The 22,266-nt window shown below is 40.7% G+C and overlaps 1 protein-coding gene across 1 annotated transcript in view; it reads right to left on the reverse strand.

Moving 5' to 3' along the window:
• The window catches only part of GOLPH3 (golgi phosphoprotein 3), a 46,261-nt gene that overhangs the window by 14,897 nt on the left and 9,098 nt on the right, over positions 1 to 22,266 (reverse strand). Inside the window, exon 2 of the mRNA XM_038403314.2 lies at positions 7,941 to 8,072. Within this exon, the coding sequence (XP_038259242.1) occupies positions 7,941 to 8,072 (132 nt within the window). The remainder of the gene's footprint in view (positions 1 to 7,940; positions 8,073 to 22,266) is intronic.

The following is a 22,266-nucleotide window of genomic DNA, read 5'->3' on the forward strand; positions in this document are numbered from 1 at the left end:
CCCAGAACTGGACACAGTACCACAGCTGAAGCCTCACTAGTGCCAAGTAGAGTGGGACAATTACTCCCTTGTCTTACATATGACACTCCTGTTAATACACCCCAGAATAATATTAGCCTCTGTCGCAAGTCTACCACATTGTTGACTCGCACTCAATTTGAGATCCCTTATAACTCCCAGATCCTTTTCAGCAGTACTACTGCCTCGTCAGTTATTCCCCATTTTGTAGCTGCACATCTGATTTTTCCTTCCTTCTTTCTTTGTAGTACTTTACACACTTATCTTTACTGAATTTCATCTTGTTGAAATCAGATCAATTCTCCAATTTGTCAAGGTAATTTTGTATTCTACTGCTGTCTTTCAAGGGCTAGCAACCCCCTCCCAGCTTGATGTCATCTGCAAGTTTTATAAGCATATTCTCCACTCCATTATCCAAGTCATTAATGAAAATATTGATTAGTAATAAACCCAGATCAGACCTTGCAGGACACCATTAGATACGTCCTCTAGGTTTGACGGTGAGCCACTGATCATTGTGTGTGTGTGGTCTTTTAACCAGTTTTGCACTCAGTTTATACAAATTTCATCTAGACCATATTTCCCTAGTTTGCTTATGAGAATGTCATGTGAAACTGTCAAAAGGCTTACTAAACATCAAGATATCACATCTACAGCACCCTCCGATCCACTATGCCAGCAACCCTGTCAAAGAAGGAAATTCGGCTGGTTTGGCATGATTTGTTCTCAAGTAACAGCCAAGATTGATCTGTCATCACCCTATCATTCTCAATGTGCTTACAAACTGATTGTTTAATAAAAGTTATTCCAGTATCTTTCCAGACATCAAGTTATGCTGATTTGTCTATTAATTCCCTGGGTCCTCTTTGTTACCCTTTTAAAGATAAGTACTATGTTTGCCACTCTCCAGCCTTCTGAGACCTCACTGTCCTCAAGAGTTCTCAAAGACAAATGATGATGGTTCCAACATTGCTTCAGCTAGTTCCATAAGTATCCAAGGATGAATTTCATCAGGCAGTGCCAACATGAACATATTTAACTTATCTAAATATTTTTTAACTTGTTCTTTCCTTTTTTTGGCTTGTGTTCCTTCCTCTTGTTGGTCCGCTAAGTAGAGGACTTACACTTTCCTTTGTCTTTCTCTTGCTCCTAATATATTTAAAGAAGCTCTTCTTATTGACTTCTATGTCCTTTGTCAGGTGTAACTCATTTTGTGCCTTAGCCTTTCTGATTTCATTCCTACGTCTTTGTGCTATTCTTTTGTACTCATCATTAGCAATATGTTCATGTTTCCTACTATCTGTAGGATTCTTTTTTTTATTTTCAGGTCATTAAAGAGCTCCTGATGGAGCCATAATGGCCTCTTCCTATCTTTCTGTTGCATTGGGATTGTTTGCAGTTCTGCCTTCTCATCCTGTGGATCATAACTCCCTGAAGAGATGTAAACAGGTTTCAGAGAGGTTGTTTTCTTATTTAAAAACAAGGTTTTTTGCTACTATTTACAGTTGCGGAGATAGCCTCAAAAAGGTGAACCGAACATAAACCGATATAGCAACGCCAGCCTAAATTAGCAGCTCTATGAAATGTAAATTGCTCCATTCATCTCAATCAAAGCTCTATGGACTCTGCAATTTTGTGGCCATGGAATCAGGTATTTTTCCATTATGCCTCAAAATGGAGTATTTTATCATGTAATTTGCCATTTACCTGCAGCCAGTTACCCATCATCATTTTCTCTCATCTCCCTGCTATACTGGGACCTGCTTCAAATGGTTTCTTACTCTCCAGTTTTCTGCTCAAGGGGAAGTTAATTGGATTACCCAGGGCACTGTTGTATGGAGGCAAGCAGCTGTGCAATCCCAATCACCCTCTCTTTCTTCTCTCTTCTGTAGATCCTCTGAATGTGTGTCTGCCCTTGCAGAAGCCTGCTCTAAATGCTTCGCTTTAGGGACTGAATTTGACATGGGTTTTCACCCTGGAGGTCAGTACTACGCTGCCCTTTCCACACTGCTAAATGGGAAAACGATCTTGGGAAATCAATTATAGCACCAGGTGCCCACAAGGGAGAAATCTATTTTAGTCTGGTGAACTCAGGCAGAGAGAGATTAAGGGCCTGATTTTCAAAGGTAATGACCGCTGACTTTTTTGCCAAACGTGTCATTCTGTAACTTTGACAGGAACCTGGTCCAACCAATATCGGCCATCTATTGGTTACGTCTCATATCCTGAAGCTGAATATGCATATTTCTGTTGTATGGAAGTTAAACTGCTGATTTTCCACAATGCAGCAGTGCTGCTTTGGAGTTGAGTGGTACTAAATATGAAACTTCTCCTCTTTAAGCAAGTTCTTCACTGTATGGGACCTCCTCGTCTGGTAATCCACTTGTTTATGGGTGTCTGACTCAATGCTGCCAATCCTAAATATTCAAAAATTATGAGTCACCCTCCCTTCCTCTCCAATTTTTTTTAAATTATAACATATTGGGTTCTTTTTATCTGCCTTTTGGTTTCTGACCATTCAAGGTGCAGCTGGGTCAGTCATATTTTCAACGTTTTCTCCACAATTGGGATAAGAAACCTATTTTTTTTCACATGAAAGCTGATTCTGACAAACAGTTGTCTCCAAGATAGCTTTAGATGAAACACCAACATATCAAAAGACTTGCAATAAAGCCATGAGACTTGCCAATAATAACTATCATTCTGACATCCTTAAGTTTAGCAGAGTCCATGAATTTGCATGTTAGATTTTGCTGTATTTATCTCCAAATTTAGCATTTAAGTCTGCTTTATGCTCTTGCTTAACATTTGACAGTTGCATTTTGCTTTCAAATAGTTTTTGTTTTGGGACATTATGTAGAAGAATAAATGGAAGAGGCTTGTGATAAAAAGTACCACACTTTTCGGGAGCACAGCAAGCCATGATTACTGAAGGAAGAGAACATGAAGCATACAGTTTCCATAACAACCAGCTACGTATGTTCCCCACCTACAGATCAGTAATTTTTAATGTAAATATAATGATTTAGTGGTCCCCAAACTTTTCAGGGTCACGCCCCTTCCCCTGTACTCATCTGCACCCCCAGCCAGGGCCAGGAGCGGGGCCGCGGGGAAGAAGCCACGGACAGGGGTAATGGGGCCAAGGCTGGGGCCACAGCTGGGGGCGGGGTCAGAGCTCCGCCAATGGGCCGAGGCTGGGAGCCGGGGCGCCTGCAAATGGGAGGGCCGTGGGTGCAGGGCCGGCAGCTGCAGCCAGGGTCGTGACCAGGAGAGGAGCTGGGTACCACTCCCTCCTCGCAACATTCTACTGTGTCCCTCGGGGGGGAGGGGCGCATGCCGCACAGTTTGGGGATCTCTGATTTAAAGTGTATACTACAATCCACCTTGCCTTGCCCTGCACTGAGCAGCACACTCTTATAATTTATTTTGCTCAGTTCATTCTCCTTTCCCAATTCCAAAGGATTGCCTGACCTGAACATGTGTGCACTTTCCTAGGACCTACTCCAATGCCCAAGGAAGTCACTTGAAAGTCTCCCACTAGTGGATTTTGGATTGGTCTCTGTTGATCAAGTGTAGGAAGGGGATGCCTTAAAACCTACTTGAACATCTAGTTACTCTCAGCTCAGACCTATCACCGCCATATTTACTTGTCTGCAACAGCATGAGAAATATTGGGGGGCAAGAGAGAGAGGGCTGCCATATATAATTCCTGATTCAACAAACTGTCTTTGGAGCTGTAAGTAACATGAATATGGGAAATTAGGCTGGCAGCAGATATTTGATTCTTGACATGCGAGGTTAAGCAGTTCTGTGGCCACATGAGAGAACCACGTTCCAGGAGAACCACAAGTACATTGACGCAGAATGCCAATAATCTGGGGATTTGATTGGAAAGAAGTGTTCTGGGCGAAAAGCACCACCTAAATTTAAAAAAATGCCTAAGTATAACACCATTTTGAACCCCCATCACCTGGAGTGAATGCGAACTTTGTCAAGAGAATGGAAAGATAAGACCCTTAACATTTATAATGAAAGAATAAAAGTATTAGAGGGTCTCATATCCATAAAGAAAATTACTTTTGCTCAGAAGAAGGCTAATGAAGTCAACCGATATTTTTAACTTGTGTGGCTGACAATCAGAGTTCAGGCACCCCCCAGGGAGAACAGGCGGTCTGAACCCCAAAGAATAAGCAACTGTATCAACTGCTTGTATACAATGTTATTATACATAAAAATATGTTGAGTAAGGTCTTTTATGAAAACTTGTAATGTTCTGAACTTGATGGTCATTATGAGATATGTATACAGACTGTGGTTTTGAATCTATACATTTATATACATAGTATTCTACGCTCATAATCTGTACTACAATTTCAAATACACCTGAAAGAAGGGAGGTTCTCCTCCTCAGCCAGATTTTAGCCAAAGTCAGACACAAGTAACAATCCATGGTATAACCAGAAAAAGACAAGTGATGGACCATTACAGTCAAGAGGGAATTTCCCCCTACCAGGAACCACTATAGTCTGAGAGAAAACTCCCCTAAAAACACTTAAAAGAGAAAGGGTTGAAGAGAAGGCTATGCAGAACTCATGGACAGTCTAGAAGGTGGGGCATTGTCTGTGAATGCTGGAGCCCCCTTTAGGACGTGGGGGCATGCTGGGAAACTGTTCAGAGGCAATAGATATCTGGTATTAGAAAAGTGAATTTATCTAACATAGAAGTGTAAAGCCTGAAGTTGCATCTTTATGTTTATTTTATGTAATTTATACGCATTTTCTTTCCCTTAATATTTCATCTTTGAATCTGTGATTTTTCTATTAAATAAATGTTTTTGTTTATTTTTTATCCCAAGCAGTTCTCTTGTGCAAACTGTGTGGAGTGCATGTGCCAAAGTGAACTGATAATATGGGGCTGTTTTCACACCTTTGGGAATGATGAACCAGAGGAGGAAAGTCCAAAGGTCTGGTAGTTTAGAACTGTGGGCAGATGTGTTTGGAGAGACTCAGGACTGGAAGGCTGTTGGGGTTACCCTGCAAAGAGTCACTAGGCTGGTGGAAGCCACAGTGAAACTTTAAACTTATGCGCTGGCTATTGGTGCGTGAGCTGTGATCCACAGCAGCATAGCATTAAGGCACCCAAAGTTACATGGCAGGCGTTGACAGAATCCCTTACTGGTCTGGGTGATCCTCAAAACTTCACAGATTTTAATCTGCTATGTTTCAAAATAAGATGGATAAACTGAATCCACTCTCCCATCCATTTCAATAGGCCTCATGATGTCAATATTTTTGCCACAGTATTTAAGTCTCTCTTTGAAGCTCAAAATAAATCACTTTCTTCAAGATGTTCTTGTGCGCTTTTTATTATGAAGTTGCTGATATTTTAGCATCTGTTTTGGTAAAAAGCATGCACACTCCACTGTTATGGAATAAAGAATGCATGGCTTTTCCAAAAAAAAAAAAAAAAAAAAAAAAAAAAAAAAAAAAAAAAGTAGGTCATATTCTAAGAAAATGAACCTTGAAAGTGCCCCTGTAAGTATGATATGTGAAAGATCAACATTTTTATTACACTGCTACCCTGATATAACGCGGTCCTTGGGAGCCAAAAAATCTTACCATGTTATAGGTGAAACGGCGTTATATCGAACTTGCTTTGGCCTCGAGTATTTCTATTATTAATAGTCATTTCCCACCCCGACTGACCCTTCAGAACCCCTGACCCATCCAACACTCCCCCGCGCTCCCTGTCCTGACTGCCCCCACCCCATCCACACATCTGCTCCCTGACAGGCCCCCCAGGACTCCCACACCCTATCCAACGCCCTCGTTCCCCCCCACTCCAGAACCTCTGAACCGACCAACCCCTCACCCCCGCTCCCTGTCCCCGACCGCCCCCCCGAGAACCTCTGCCCCTTAACCAACCCCTCGGCCCAGCACCCTTAACACACCGCTCAGAGCAGCATGTCGGAGCCAGACATGCTGACGCGCTGATCTACTGGAGCGTGCAACCCCGCGCCCCAGAGCGCTGCTTTACTGCATTATATCCGAATTCGTGTTATATCTGGTCGTGTTATATCTGGGTAGAGGTGTATTAGCATTTAGGGCTTTTGCTATTCCTTTGCTATAGCTTTGCTATTCCTTAAGCACCGCATAACCTTTTAATCTGTTTTAGGTTAAGTCTTTCATATATGGAAAGATGGGAATACAGAGACAAAAAAAGTATTCTTTCAACAGCAACACACACCAGAAAAACAAAGTGCCTAAGACTGAAACATCTTTTAACTCCAAGTTCTCTTTTATTTTATTTTTTAAAAACACAGCAACAACAAAACAAAATGCAAGATGGCTATTTGGTTTTTATTCCTGATTGCACATGTGCACATATTCATATAATTTCACATAATATATCTTTTAGACTCTCATTAAAAACAGTTAACAAAATTCTAGGAAGAAAAACAGTATTGGTATGAGGATCCAGAATAAATATAGCCTTTAAGAAACATTCTTGAACGTTTGACAAACCAAAGAAACCGTATGAGGCTTTGAGAAGGGGAAAGATTCTGTGCAAACAAATCAAGGCTGAATACTGCTGGACTAGACTTAACAGTAGTTAGATCTGTCTGCCTGAACAGAGGTCCAATTCTTCAGAAGTAGAGGAGGTTGGGAGCAGGTTTGGAAAGTTTTCAAAAAACTCTGCTTTAAAAAAAGTTGACCAAAAGATAACGCTGACAGGTCAGTCTGCCCACAAAAGTACATTTATTTTATGGTAAAAAGGCAACATTTAACCATTTTTCAATAACTTGATTTTATAAATATCCATTAACGCTGCTATGATTAAGAACCCCCAAGTATTACAGGAATCTCAATAAAGAGTTACTTTAATTTAAACCTGCAAAATCCAGGTGCAAAAGTGATGGATTAAAGACTGACTCAGATTTTTAGCTTAATTAGAGCCCTGATTCAATAAGGTACATAAGCACATGCCCAACTCAGAGTACATGAGTAGTTCCATTGACTTCAGTGAGACGGATCTTGTGCTACATTAGGCACATACTTAAGTATTTTACTGAACAGGGGGCCCAGATGCTTCAATTTTTTGAAGTTATGCACATCAATTCATTAACTCCTTTTAAAAGTTCTTCAGAGTAGCAATGGTGCTGAAGCATATACACACACACACAACATAATCACAGGTTTCAGAGTAGCAGCCGTGTTAGTCTGTATTCGCAAAAAAGAAAAGGAGTACTTGTGGCACCTTAGAGACTAACAAATTTATTTGAGCATAAGCTTTCGTGAGCTATAGCTAACTTCAGCGGATGCATCTAGCTGTAGCTCACGAAAGCTTATGCTCAAATAAATGTGTTAGTCTCTAAGGTGCCACAAGAACTCCTTTTCTTTTTGTGAATACAGACTAACAGGGCTGCTACTCTGAAAACTGTAAGGAGAGTGATCACTTAAGATAAGCTATTACCAGCAGGAAGGGGGGGGGGGAGGAGGAAAACCTTTTGTGGTGATAATCAAGGTGGGCCATTTCCAGCAGTTAACAAGAACGTCTGAGGAATAGTGGGGGGTGGGGTGGGGAGAGAAATAACATGCGGAAATAGTTCTCTGTGTGTGTATATAAATCTCCCCACTGTATTTTCCACCGAATGCATCCGATGAAGTGAGCTGTAGCTCACGAAAACTTATGCTCAAATAAATTTGTTAGTCTCTAAGGTGCCACAAGTACTCCTTTTCTTTTTTACAACATAATCAGTATACTCTACAGCCCTTAGCACATCTGGGCCCTGACCATGATTGGGTAACATATCTCAATACAGAAAAAGATTTTTTTTCATTATTCAAATTTTAATTTACACCTAGCCTATTGCTTAGAACACTACAGAAAAAAATAAGATTTTGTTTGCCTCTCTCTCTCACCTTTCTTGTTAATAGGCTTTTGCGCCTCATTCCACACGCCTCCAGTTGAAGACGTCCTCTCAATGCCAATTCAATTAACATACAGCCACGCAACCCAGAGGAGATGCAATCATTCCAAAAAGACGTGTAACCCTGCAGAAGGAAAGACAACTTTAAGCAAAAGTTTTTCATCTGTATCTTAAAACAGAAAGGCTTGCTGTCTTCCTTAGTCAAATCTTATAATTTCAGATAAAGGTCAATTTTTGTCTCCCTGCCAGTGCAAACCTAGAAAAATTAGCTTTTCACCCACCACTTTATACAGAAAACCTACCCCACATTTATTTAATTGGTTTCTCAATCTCTATCTTTGAAGAGTGGTGAAACATTAGAAAATTAAAACATATTGCAGTAAATGACAGCTTTTTAGTTATCTTCAGTGTGCTGAGTTAAATATATGCACAAGCAGTATATAGAAATTATTTTTGTAATTAATTTATCAGACAAAGTTTAAAATGTAGTCTAATTTAGATACTCTACTGGTTGAATAGTATCATCTGTGTTTCCTGAGCAATGATAACATTACATTTACATTCACAAGTAGAAAGGCCCTGATGAAATGCTTAATACTGGCTTTCAGACTGCTATTAACGTAAACAGCATGATTATGCATAATAATCAATAAGCAATCCCAGATCATATGAAGGGGTCTACTTAAAATACAGAGAAATCACACATTTTGCGAGTTGGTCACAGAATAAATAGCCATGTAATACATCTGCAAAATTTGCTATTTATGCCGTGACCAACCCGCAATAAATGTGTGATTTCTCTGCAATGCTTCTCAAACTGGGGGTCCCGACCCAAAAGGAGGTTGCAAGCCTATTGTAGGGGGATTGCTATATTGCCACCCTTACCTCTGCGCTGTCTTCAGAGCTGGGAAGCCGGAGAGCAGCAGCTGCTGCCCAGGTGCCCAGCTCTGTAGGCAGTGCCACCAGCAGCAGCAATGCAGAAATAAGGTGGCATGGTATGATACTGCCACCCTTACTTCTCCACTGCTGCTAGCAATAGTGCTGCCTTCAGAGCTGGGCACCTAGCCAGCAGCTGCCACTCTCTGCTCTGCCTTCAGTGCTGGACAGCCAGAGAATGGAAGCTGCTGGCCAGGCACCCAGCTCTGAAAGCAGCACAGAAGTCAGGGGACAATACTGCAACCCCCCTACAGTAGACTTGCGATGCTCTTTTGGGTTGGGACCCCCAGTTTGAGAAACACTGTATACCTTTGTATACTTTTACCCTAGGGTAAAAAGTATACAAATACCAGATTTCACAATCCATGCCACGATTTTCATAGCCACGAATCTGGTAGACCCCTAATTATATGCAACACTTTATTCTGCTTGAGAGGAGTACATTGAATAAAGTAGTTTTCCAAACCAATTCTATCATAATTCGCTATTTTTCTAGTCAGTTTCATGTTTTGAATACAACCGGCTAAGTATTTTTGAAGCCTATTGTAAAATAGCATTTATACATGCCACAAGATAGCAATTTAAGGATGTTTCATGAACTACTTTTTCCTAAGCAAACTTAAAATATAGGACAAACCAAACCCTTTAGAAGAAAATCAAAATCAAAGGAATATAAGAAAAGTCATATTGGATCACACCCATGGTCCATCTGGACCAGCATCGTGTCTTCAGGATTGGCAAGCACCAGATGTTTTAAAGGAAGGTGCAAGAAACCCCCCAGTAGGCAGATATGAGATAATCATGAAAGTCTCATGCTAACCCCCAAAAAAGATTTGATTAAACCATGAAGCATGAGATTTTATATTGCTTTCAAACCAAATATGTCGATGTGTATAGCTATACCAAGCTAAAGCGAGTGCATGCATGCATTCATGATTTTGCTATACATTCATGTTGAATATGTAGTTTTTATCAAATTAAATATACATTATTCTCACAGTAATTATGAACAGTAACAAAAATTCTGTCAACTAATCAAAATATTAAAAATGATGAAGTAAAGTATTTTTATATATAAAAATAAACAGAGCATTAAGCACCTGTGGAACTCATTGCTGCAAAGTGTCAGTAATACCAAGGGTTCAGTAAGATTCAAAAAGGAATATTATATAAATATTGACAAAATCCACAGCTGTTAGATCAGTGGTGGGCAACCTGCAGCCCATCAGGGTAAGCTGCTGGCGGGCCACCAGACCATTTGTTTACATTTGCACGGCCACCTTCAGCTCCCTGTGACCACGGTTCACTGTTTCCAGCGAATGGGAGCTGCGGGAACAGCGAACTGTGGCCACTGAAAGCTGCGGGTGGCTGTGCAAATGTCAACAAATGGTCTGGCGGCCAGCCAGTGACTTACCCTGATGGGCCACGTGTGGCCTGCTGCAGGTTGCCCACCACTGTATTAGATGAAACAAACATCTTAATGACAGTTCATTTAAAAAAACAAAAACAAAAAAACATGCTCAAGAACATATGCTAACCACTAACTAATGAGAGCTAGAAAGAAGCTTCTTTTATGCATAGGTTATTTCTTAACTTGTCCACTATGGGCTTTGAAACATCTGGTCCTGGCCATCATCAGAAGTAGAATACTAGACTAGATGGATTACTGGCCTGATCAGATTGGCACTGTAGTAGGAAGAGAGCCTGAGACATAAGCCGTGTTCTTGCCAGATTCTGTGAGCAAGACCTGCTTCATAACAGGCCTCTGATACAAGGGCTTATGTCTCAGGCTCTCCACTGGCACTTCCTACTAGCATTTCTCACTCAACAGCATCCTTTGAAAGAAAAATTATATACTGAAATGTAACAAAAACACAAAAACCCACTGACCAGAGTTAAGGTTGTGCCACAATGAAATATGCCTTTCCTTATATTTGATAAAAATGTGTTTATGATATGGACAGTTTAAGATTCATGAGGTTCATAACAATTTATTTCCTTGCTTTTAAATCCTAGTGTTTTATAGAGAGTTGTCATTTAGGAACCTTGATTTTTTTTAAATGAATTGTTTGGATTAGTTGAAGTTAGTTTCACTATTATCACAGTAATCCCTACAGGTATAAACTTCCCCACTTCAGCAATAATCTAAAAACATACATGACTACACTTAGGGTGACCAAACAGCAAGCGTGAAAAATCGGGACAGAGGGTGGGGGGGGGGGGGGGGTAATAGGAGCCTATATAAGAAAAAGCCCCAAATATCGGGACTGTCCCTATAAAATCGGAAAATCTGGTCACCCTAACTATACTCCTGTGTATGAGTTAAACCATTAACCATGTAACAGTTTTCAATCAAGTGATCTTGAAAGGCAGCTCAAAAGATTACGATCTTAACAAACAATAACTATGCTCCCTCTAGAGCATTAGAAGACATTAAAATCATGAGACCACCTAAGTTCTCATCTTTTTTTTAAATTAGTCTTTGATGAAAGATTCAGACAGAATTTAGTTGACTCAAATGTGAAGTAGCACCATGTTTCAAGGAGCACACATTGCAGTGCTATGAACACAGTCACCAAGGAGAGTATTTAAAACAAAACAAAACAAAAAAAAAAACATTCTGGACATTTTAAACCTGCCATACTAATTGGGCTTTTGATGGCATTCAAACAGAAGCATGATTCGAGTTCACAGCAAAGACCACACATAATAGAAACATTCACATAAAAGGCTGATTTAGCAAGAAGCAGTTAACTCACACCTCCTGGTTCAGTAGAAGAGGAAGAGAGTAAGTATTTGTCACCACAATAACAATTTTTTTTTAATTCAAATCAGATCACATTGAACAACTCAGAGCACTATTACATGATACTATTCCTCCCCACTCACACAACCCTCACCAGAAACACTGCTAACTATCCTTGATTTACTCATCTTATAGAATCATAGAAATGTAGGGCTGTAAGGGACGTTGACAAGTCATGAAGCCCAGCCCCCTGAGCTGATGCAGGATCAAGTAAACATAGACCATCCCTGACAGTTTTTTGCTTAACCTTTCTTAAAAACCTCCACTGATGAGGATGCCACAACCTACCTTGGAAGGCTTGTTTCACCACCTTTTATGACTTTTTGTAGAAGTCTGCTAACCAGTTTTAAACACTTAATTTAAAATTACTAGGCAGAAGGTAAGTTTTTTTAACTCTCTCAACGAACAGGCAAAATATTAAAAAGCTAATTTTCTCTGCTCAAAGTTTGTATTAGAACAAATGCCTTTGAGTTCAATATTGTTTGGCAAATCAACATTTCACATCAAGGTATTATTTTAATGACCTGTAAATGAACAGTTACACTGATTTCTTCAAATCGCCTACAAAAAGTCAGCTTTGCCTTCAAAGTGAACCTGGCAATTTTCAGGTCAAACAAATTTTTGCTAGCCAAAGTTATAGGAAGCTAAAAATAAGGCTAATACTGGAATCTGGTTGTGATCTTTACTATGGAAAGATCACTCTCTCAATGTATTTTTTTAAGTCATATTTTAATATGACATCAGAACATATACAAGTTCTTCCTACGGATCTGCAGTGAGCGGATAACTAAAATATTATTCTTCAATTGTGCAGATTTATATTCACTTCCACAATGGCACACAGACAGATAAGTAAATGCTTCACTTATGGTTTCAAAATGGTTTCTGCTTCACTTAAATCAGAGAAAAATTGTACTAGATAAAGACAAAAGCTGGCAGGAAAAGAACTTTTTTAAATTTTCAAGCCTTTCAAGTCCTTATCTGGACTAGTCTAAAAGCATTAAAACCAACCATTTGAAGCACTTGTAAACTTGTAATCCCTGTACATCTTCAACCCACACAAACACAGTAGCTATGCCAGGCATTTTGAAAGCATTTTTGTATCAAGTGGTTGTAAACCTGAGAAAGTGTTTCATTCAGGTCCAGTTGAACCAGTGCAATCTACAGTCATTTCTCCCCATTGTGGGCAGGAAGCCACAACTGTTGTAGCTCTATCAGATCAGATAGTTCTAATTCCATACAGCAATTCAAGATATTGGCACAAGTACTTTCACCTGCGGAGATTCGTTTCCTACCGTCGCTATGCCTTGCTAAACTTAGCTAGCAATAATAAAGTCTCAATTAAAAATAAAAATAAAAGTACAGTAGGACCCTTTTTATCTGAGCCTCCATTACCTGGCTCTCTGTATTAACAATCCCAGGGCTGACGGCCCGAACCCTGCTGCCCTGGGGCTGAAGCTCTTTGCCCATTCTCTGGATTATCCAGATTTTTGATTATCCGATGGTGCCCTGGTCCCAATTAGATCAGATAAATGGGGTTCCACTGTATGTGATAACAATGCATCTTCAGCTCTGCTGGATATCACAATGTAATCTATAAATACATTTCTGTAACACTCATCTGACCCAGTTTTAACACACAGTTGCGTTGTGCCCATACAACACAACCACGGGTCAATTAAGTTTGGGCATACCTATCAACTAAACTGATTAAATCAGGTCTGAAATTAGGGAAAATTAGACAACCATCCTGTAGGGAACAGTGTGTCAAGCAAGAGGATATGTGAATGTAGAATTATGTACAAAAAATAACAGTATTAAAAAATAAAAATATAAAATTTTAGCGCCAACAAGTCCACTTAGTCCTACTTCTTGCTCAGTCAAATGCTCAGACAAACAAATTTGTTTACATTTGCAGGAGACAATGCTGCCCGCTTCTCGTTTACAATGTCACCTGAAAGTCAGAACAGGCGTTCTCATGGCACTTTTGTAGCCGGCATTGTAAGGTATTTACGTGCCAGATGTGCTAAACATTGGTTTCCCCATCATGCTTCGGCCACCATTCCAGAAGACATGTTTGATGCAAAGGAAAAAATATCAAGCTTTTCCTAACAACATGTTCAGAAATAGCTCCATCTAGGAAGATGAGTAAAAGCAGAATCTATCAGATACTTCTTGGAATCCACAAAGCATTTCTATGAGAAAACCATAGGGCAACCCCCCCCCACTTTTTAGGATGTGAAATAGTATCTCTTTTTGGTTTCTCATTTTTTATAATCCTGATTTTTCTAAGTCACCCTAACAAATGAATCTCTGAAAATGTGATACTTAAAGTGAAAGTGCTTACCTTGAGTCTAAACAATAAAGTTATGTAAGAGAGGAAAAACAGCCCCAAAGCTCTTATCTCTTCACTGTCCCTCTTCATTCCAACTTTTCAGGGAAGTTTTGCCTATCACCCCCCCTTTTCTTTTTTGAAGGGGGGGAGGGAGGTGAGGGAAAAGGCTTTATAGAAAAGATGAGCAATACATTTTGAACTCAACATACTTAGGCTTGGGCTGAGTCGGGTGTCCTCTGGCAAGAAGTTTCATAGTTGAGGTCTTGTTAGAGCAGGGGTTCTCAAACTGTGGGTCAGGACCCCTCAGGGGGTCGCAAGGTTCTTACATGGGGGGTCGGGAGCTGTCAGCCTCCACCCTAAACCCTGCTTTGCCTCCAGCATTTATAATGGTGTTAAATATATAAAAAACATTTTTAATTGATGGGGGGGGGGTCGCACTCAGAAGCTTGCTATGTGAAAGGGGTCACTAGTAAAAAAGTTTGAGAATCACTGTGCTGGAAAGACTATTCTGCCCCAGCTTTGAGAGTCTTGTCTTGAGTATCTTAAACTGTATTGGCACTGTGCAGTGCAATTGTCTCAGTGGGTCACAGAAATTGTCTCAGAGGTAATTAAGTACCAACCCATTAACAGACCTGTAGATTGGGACCAGGACATCAAACTTGTATTGGAAATTAATGGAGAGTCTTGAAATCCTTGGATCGCATGTGCAATCCTTCATGTCACCCTTTGTTGCTTATGTTGCCACTCAGCTGCATCAGCTGCAGCTTCTATGTTGTGATTATGCTCATCCCCAAGTAGTCAGTTGCAACAGTCTAACCTGCTGGTGACAAAAACTAGCATTAAAACATGTTAGGTCCTCATCTAACAGGAAACAGCATGTTCTTCTGGTCATCTGAAGGTGGAAAATATGTATTATTTGCTATAAATAGCAGTCTGTAGCAAAAGAAGTCCAGTCTTGCCCGAAGGCTTCAAACCATTTTGATGTTCATAGTCTGCCTTCTATCAATCAGCGTATTGATGAAAGTTTACTAAACTGTGTTCCCATTTCATCCATCATTTCTGGTTTTTCCTCACTCATTTTTCCACCCATTGGACACACAGACTCACAGAACTGGAAGGGACCTCGAGAGGTCATCTAGTCTGGTCTCCTGCACTCAAGGCAGGACTAAGTATTACATAGACCATCCCTGATAGGTTTTGTCCAACCTGCTCTTAAAAATCCCCAATGATGGCAATTCCACAACTTCCCCAGGCAATTTATTCCAGTGCTTAACCACTCTGACAGTTAGGAAGTTCTTCCTAACATCCAACCTAAACCCCCTTGCTGCAATTTAAGCCCACTGCTTCTTGTCCTATCCTCAGAGGTTAAGAAGAACACGTTTTCTCCCTCCTCCTTGTAACAACCTTTTACGTATTTGAAACCTGTTACGTCCCCTCTTAGTCTTCTCTTCTCCAGACTAAACAAACCCAATTTTTTCAATCTTCCCTCATAGGTCATGTTTTCTAGACCTTTAATCAATTTAGTTGCTCTTCTCTGGACTTTCTCCAGTTTGTCCACATCTTTCCTAAAATGTAGCACCCAGAACTGGACACAATACTCCAGCTGAAGCCTAAGCAGCGCGGAGTAGAGCAGAAGAATTACTTCTCGTGTCTTGCTTACAATACTCCTGCTAATACATCCCAGAATGATGTTTGCTTTTTTTTGCAACAGTGTTACACTGTTCACTCATATTTAGCTTGTGATCCACTATGACCCCCAGATCCCGTTCTGCAGTACTCCTTTCTAGGCAGTCATTTCCCATTTTGTATGTGTGCAACTGATTGTTCCTTCCTGGTCGAGTACTTTGCATTTGTCCTTATTGGATTTCATCCTATTTACTTCAGACCATTTCTCCAGTTTGTCCAGATCATTTTGAATTTTAATCCTATCCTCCAAAGCATTTTCAACCCCTCCCGGCTTGGTATCGCCCACAAACTTTGTAAGCGTACTCTCTATGCCATTATCTAAATCACTGATGAAGATATTGAACAGAACCAGACCCTGAACCGATCCCTATGGGATCCCACTCATTATGCCCTTCTAGCATGACTGTGAACCACTGATAGCTACTCTCTGGGAATGATTTTCCAACCAGTTATGCACCCATCTTATACTAGCTCCATCTAGGTTGTATTTCCCTAGTTTTTTTTATGAGACGGTCATGCAAGACAGTAACAAAAGCCTTACTAAAGTCAAGATATACCACATCTACTGCTTCCCGCTCATCCACAAGGCTTGTTACCTTGTCAAAGAAAGTTATCAGGTTGGTTTGACATGATTTGTTCTTGACAAATCCATGCTGACGGTTACTTATCATCTCATTATCTTCTAAATGTTTGAAAAATTATTTGCTCCATTATCTTTCCAGGTACAGAAGTTAAACTGACAGGTCTGTAATTCCCTGGGTTGTCCTTATTTCCTTTTTTATAGATAGGCACTATATTTGCCCTTTTCCAGTCTTCTGGAATGTCTCCTGTCTTCCATAACTTTTCAAAGATAATTGCTAATGGCTCAGATATCTCCTCAGTCAGCTCGAGTATTCTAGGATGCATTTCATCAGGCCCTCGTGATTTGAAGACATTAAGTAATTTTTGACTTGTTCTTTCCCTATTTTAGAGACTGATCCTACTCATTTTCACTGGAATTCACTATGTTAGATGTCCAATCGGCACCAACCTTCTTTGTGAAAACCATAACAAAGAAGCACCTCTGCCATTTCCACTTTAAGGACAGAAGGGACCATCATGATCGTCTAGTCAGACCTCCTGCACATAGCAGGCCACAGAACCTCACCCACCCACTCCTGTAATAGACCCATAATCTCTGGCTGAGTTACTGAAGTCCTCAAATCATGATTTAAAGACTTCAAATTACAGAGAATCCACCATTTACACTAGTTTAAACCTCAAGTGACCCATGCCCCAGGGCTGCAGAGGAAAACAAAAACCCCAGGGTCTCTTCCAATATAACCGGGGGCAGAGATTCCTTCCTGACCCGAAATATGATGATCTGTTAGACCTTGAGCATGTGGGCAAGACCAACCAGACACAGACACATGGGAAAGAATTCTCAGAGCCCTCCCCATGTAGTGTTCCATCACCAGTCGCTGGAGATATTTGCTGCCAGCAGTCACAGATCAGTTACATGCCATTGTAGGCAGTCTGATCATACCATCCTCTCCATAAACTTATCAAGCTCAGTCTTGAAGCCAGTTATGTTTTCTGTCCCTACTTCTCCCCTTGGAAGGCTATTCTAGAACTTTACTCCTGTAATGGTTAGAAACCTTTGTCTAAATTCAAGCCTAAACTTGTTGATGGCCTGTTTATATCCATTTGTTTTTGTGTCCACATTAGTGCTTAACTTAATTAACTCCTCTCCCTGCCTGATATTTATCCCTCTGATGTATGTATAGAGAGCAATTATATTTCCCCTCAGCTTTCTTTTGGTTAAGCTAAACAAGCCAAGCTCTTTGAGTCTCCTCTCATAAGGTAGGTTTTCCATTACTCTGATCATTCTAGTAGCCCTCCCTGCACCTGTTCCAGTTTGAATTAATCTTTCCTAAACATGGGAGGCCAGAATTGCACACAGTATTCCAGATGAAGTTTCACAAGTACCATTACACAAGGCAATAACACTTCCCTATCTCTACTGGAAATACCTTGCCCGATACATCCTAGGACTGCATTAGCATTTTTCATGGCTGCATCACACTGGCGGCTCATAGTCATCATGCTGTGACCAACCAATACACCCAGATCTTTCTCCTCTGTCTCTTCCAACTTATAGCAAAAATTCTTGTTGCTAGTTCCTAAGTGTACGACCTCGCACTATTCAATTTCATCCCATTTCTATTACTCCTGTTTTCAAGGTCGTCCAGATCTTCTTGTATTATAATCCAGTCCTCCTCCGTATTGGCTATTCTTCTCTATTTAGCATAATTTGCAAATTTTATTAGCACATTCCCTCTTTTTGTGCTAAGGTCATTAATAAAAATGTTCAATAAGATTGGTCTCAAGACCGATCCCTGAAGAACTCCACTAGTAACCTCCCTCCATGATGGCTCACGGATCTACCTCTCTGCCCCAGAACTGCCTCCTTCTGTCCACACTAAAATCTCAGCCCCTCTCTCTGACATCTTGTGGATGTCTAGTCAGCAAATCAAGCTAAACATGGCTAAAACAGAGCTCCTAATCTTCCCCTCATATCCTTCCTGCTACATCCTTTCTTGATCACTGTGGACAACATCACCACTATACTGCCTGTCACTCAGGCCTGTAACCTGGGCTTCATTTTTGACTCAGACCTCTCTCTAAGATCTCCCAAAGATCATTTTCTTAGACGGGTGAGGTCAGCAAAGCAACACATTTCTTTGGATTCTTCTACTGGCTGCCCACTATCTGTCACATGAAACAATCTGCTTATCTTGATGTTCAGATTATGACCTTAATGAGCTATCCCCACTCTACCTATCATCTCTCATTTGCTGTCAAGATGTCAACTTTCGCCTCTAGCTGACCCATGATGCCAGCCTCCATCATCCACTTGTTACATTTTCAAATAGGCTCCTTTCTGTTTTCTCCCACTATGATCCTTAGTCTTGAGAGGAGCTCCCCATACAGATTTGCAAATCTACCTCATTATTCACCTTCAAAACCCTCCTCAAAACTCTCTCCTGCTATGATGCCTACAAAAAACTTGAAAATGGCTGCTGATGGGCTGAGACCACTACTTATCATGCTGTCCAGTATTGTCTCACTGCTTCCTTGTGCTGCCCAGTCTGTCTGTCGATGTATTTTGTTTCGGGTTTTTTGTGGGTCTTCTATTAAGATTATAAATTCATCTTTTGTTCTGTTGGTACAATACCTAGCACAAAGGGGTCCTGTCCCATGACTAAGGCTCTTACATGCTACAGTAATACAAATAATATATATTCACTGTCTCTGAAGTCCATTATTCAAATGTCGCTGTAGTCCATGGCATTTTATAATCCCTTTGAGTCTCATATAGTTGTCAAATAGCTGGATGAGAGAAATGAGCCTCAGAGAACTTCACATGACAGAGAACTAGGTGAGGAGAAGGACAGATCCATGTCCAGAATCTGTTGCCAGATTAAATTATGATTAAATTATTTTGTCTGTAGTCTGTGACAAGCATAAGGATGAGAAATTCAAAATACTTGAATTAGTTACCCCACATATCCTACTAACTGTCATGCCAAAAAAAATACACGTTAAGAAAACATTAAGTTTGCATGGCTATGCATCCATAAATAAAATAAAATTAAATAAATCAGGAAATGATACAGTCGAGGGTTCACACAAACTACTTTCTTCCATCTGCCTATGACTTTACATACCATCTAATTATATCATTACATTGTTTCTCATATAAAGCAATAATACATTTTTCTATGATCCTAGCTGCACATATATAACATCTTAATATTTTGGCCGCTGAGTATGTCAGAAGATGAAATTTATTCTTACAGATTAAGGCCAAAAGACACAACTGTGATAAGATTATCAGACTTTCTGCACAACACAGGCCAAAGAAATTCAACCAGGAATTCTACAGGAAACTTTTCTTGCCTAGAAATTTATCCAGAAACATCCCACCTTCTTAAGTAATGTTTCCCCCTCTTTCCTAGATGGGCAGATGAGAACTTTCGTCCCTACTAGGGGGTAAGGGAACATCCTCCTCCAATCTTTCCCAGAACATAGTTTCTAGTGCTGGAAGGTACTACTTTCTTATTAATGCAAATATTCAGCTGTGCTATAAAGTAAACTAATTTTCATTTGTAACAGATCCTTCAATTATAGGCGACAGTTCTGCAGAAACAACAATTCTGCAGTTTCTCAGAAATAATCCTCAGGGTCAGACTGCAAGATATGAATGGCTCAAAAACAAAACTTGCATGTCAGAATAAGTTTTTGTCCGTCCCCCAAATACCTCACTATCTTAATTGTGGGATGTTCACAGCAGAAAAATCCATTACTTGGAATGGAGGGAGGATTAAAACAGTAATTGTTTATAACAAGCAGTGTCACAACGACAAATTACTGAGGCACCAGCTTCTAACAAGCTCTCTTTGCGATTCAATGGAAATTTATTTCCAATATGTCGCAAGCCAATATTTCGGTTAAGAAAAACATTAGGAAACAGACTTCTCAGAAGTCTGCTAGTGATTACCTTCTTCTTTGAGGAAACAAACACCCTCCTTCTCTGTCCAATCCAGGACAGATCTTAATAAGGATGATACAGTTGTGACAATCTGGTGAATCTGTCTGTATAATTTACATATAGAGAGACCCCAGCATAAAACAGAATTTCTATCAGTTTCAGACTGCAGACTCCATTTTGGATATTGGGTTCTTTATTTTCTCTGCTGTCATGCAACCTCCACATTAAACTGGAATTCCAAAGGCTGGTGGCAAAGGGCTAATCTTAGAAGGTCACTGATTTAACTGCTCTCCCAATGAAATGGAATCACTCTAAAATAGGCTGACTCCCACCTAGATGAACTTGTTTATCCAGAGAGAGGTTGCCTAGCAATAAAGTCACTTGGTAAGGGTCTAGGATTATTTGATGAGGCTGATCCAGTAACCACCTGACTGAGGGACTAAGCGGTTATTAAAGGACTTGGAGAGAGGAGGATGGAGAGCACCACATAGGAAGTTTTGGGCAAGAAGCGGGAAGAAGATGGCCAAGGTCAGAGAAGGTGAGCTGGAGGGAGAAGACTCCATGTTTCAGAAGACAAGCCATGCATTGCAGGTGGAGGACCCTCGACAGACCCAAAGGATCCTGACCCCGGCCCTAAGAATGCTTAGAAGTGGTCAGAAAACTGAGGCAGGGAAATGTATGTAGGGTTTATTATTTTTGTATAGATCTGTGTATTTCTCATGCAATTAAGCGCAATGGTTTTAGACTCTTGTGCAAAGTGTCTCTGCATTTTATGTATTACACCTACCACATATCCCTTGCAATAAACTGTGGAACCAGATCACCCCATGGCTGGAGTTCTGGGAGAAAATGTGTTTAGGCTACAGGGGGAATTTAAGGAGTCAACACCAATTCTAGGGTCTAAACAGTTGCACCGCATACATAGGTGCGACTCAAAGGAGATCCCAAGACAGGCTTTGTTCAGACTCCAGAGGCTTCAAAACACATGGGATTCAGCAATCTGATGAGTTACCAGCAGGGAATGCTCAACTGGAACCATGATAGCATTGTTGGAGCAAAAGGACATTTAAAGTTGCATTGTAACTGCACCTTACAATAGACTATCTTCATATTCATGGGTTCTCTAGGTAAAAACTTGCCTACCAATTGAATGACTGTCTTGGACTCAGGAAGTGGCTGTTACCATACATATCCCTTGTGCTTTGGCAGCAAGTACAATCTGTGGGAGTCCTGGACCTTACATTCAACACATCTTCAAATGCTAGATGGAGGAAGATGCACTGCGCAGACTTAAGGGGAAAGCATTCAGTTTTGGGTGGTTGTCTCTCATTGTCAGCTCCCACTTGTTCAGTCTGGACCCCCGGGATAATGATCACCTTCTTTCACAAGAGGTGAGGAAGCGTAAAAGTGAATCTCCTCTTCCCCAGTCCCACTGGGAAAATTCCACTTCTTCTAGTTGAAATAGATCAAAACAATTTGTTTGGCCTTTTCTTGCTTTTGAATGTCTTTGATTTGTGTTTCTTATTACAAAAAAGTCAGTTTTTTCTTTGACCTTTTTCTGGCTTGTGAAGGTTCAAGTCGAAGTCAAAACCAGAGCTCAGGGTTATAGTCCCTTCAAGTCCCAGATTCTCTAGTGAGTTGTGGAGAGAAGGAGTAAGACTCACACATTGTCACTAAATAGAACTTAAATGACACATTTGAGAACATTTGAGGACTACAGAATTGGATCCTTCAAGCATCCACCTGCCTGGGAATCAGGCTTGAAGCCACCAGACAGGGATAGGAGGAGCACATAGGGATGTAAATATTGGTTACAAAAAGTTAAAATTATATCGGTTAACTGATGTCGCTCCAGAGGAGGGGTGGCACAGGGCGGCAGGGGCTGGGGTCCCACCAGCCCAGCGTGGTCGCTCCAGCCCGCTTGGCCCAGGGCAACCAGCACAACCAGGGTTGGGGTCCTTGGTGGCCCACCAGGGGCCGGGGTACTCGCTGGCCCAGCCCGGTGCAGCAGTGGCCGGGTA

The sequence above is a fragment of the Dermochelys coriacea genome, chromosome 5 (assembly GCF_009764565.3).
Source record: "Dermochelys coriacea isolate rDerCor1 chromosome 5, rDerCor1.pri.v4, whole genome shotgun sequence".
Lineage (NCBI taxonomy): Eukaryota > Metazoa > Chordata > Testudines > Dermochelyidae > Dermochelys > Dermochelys coriacea.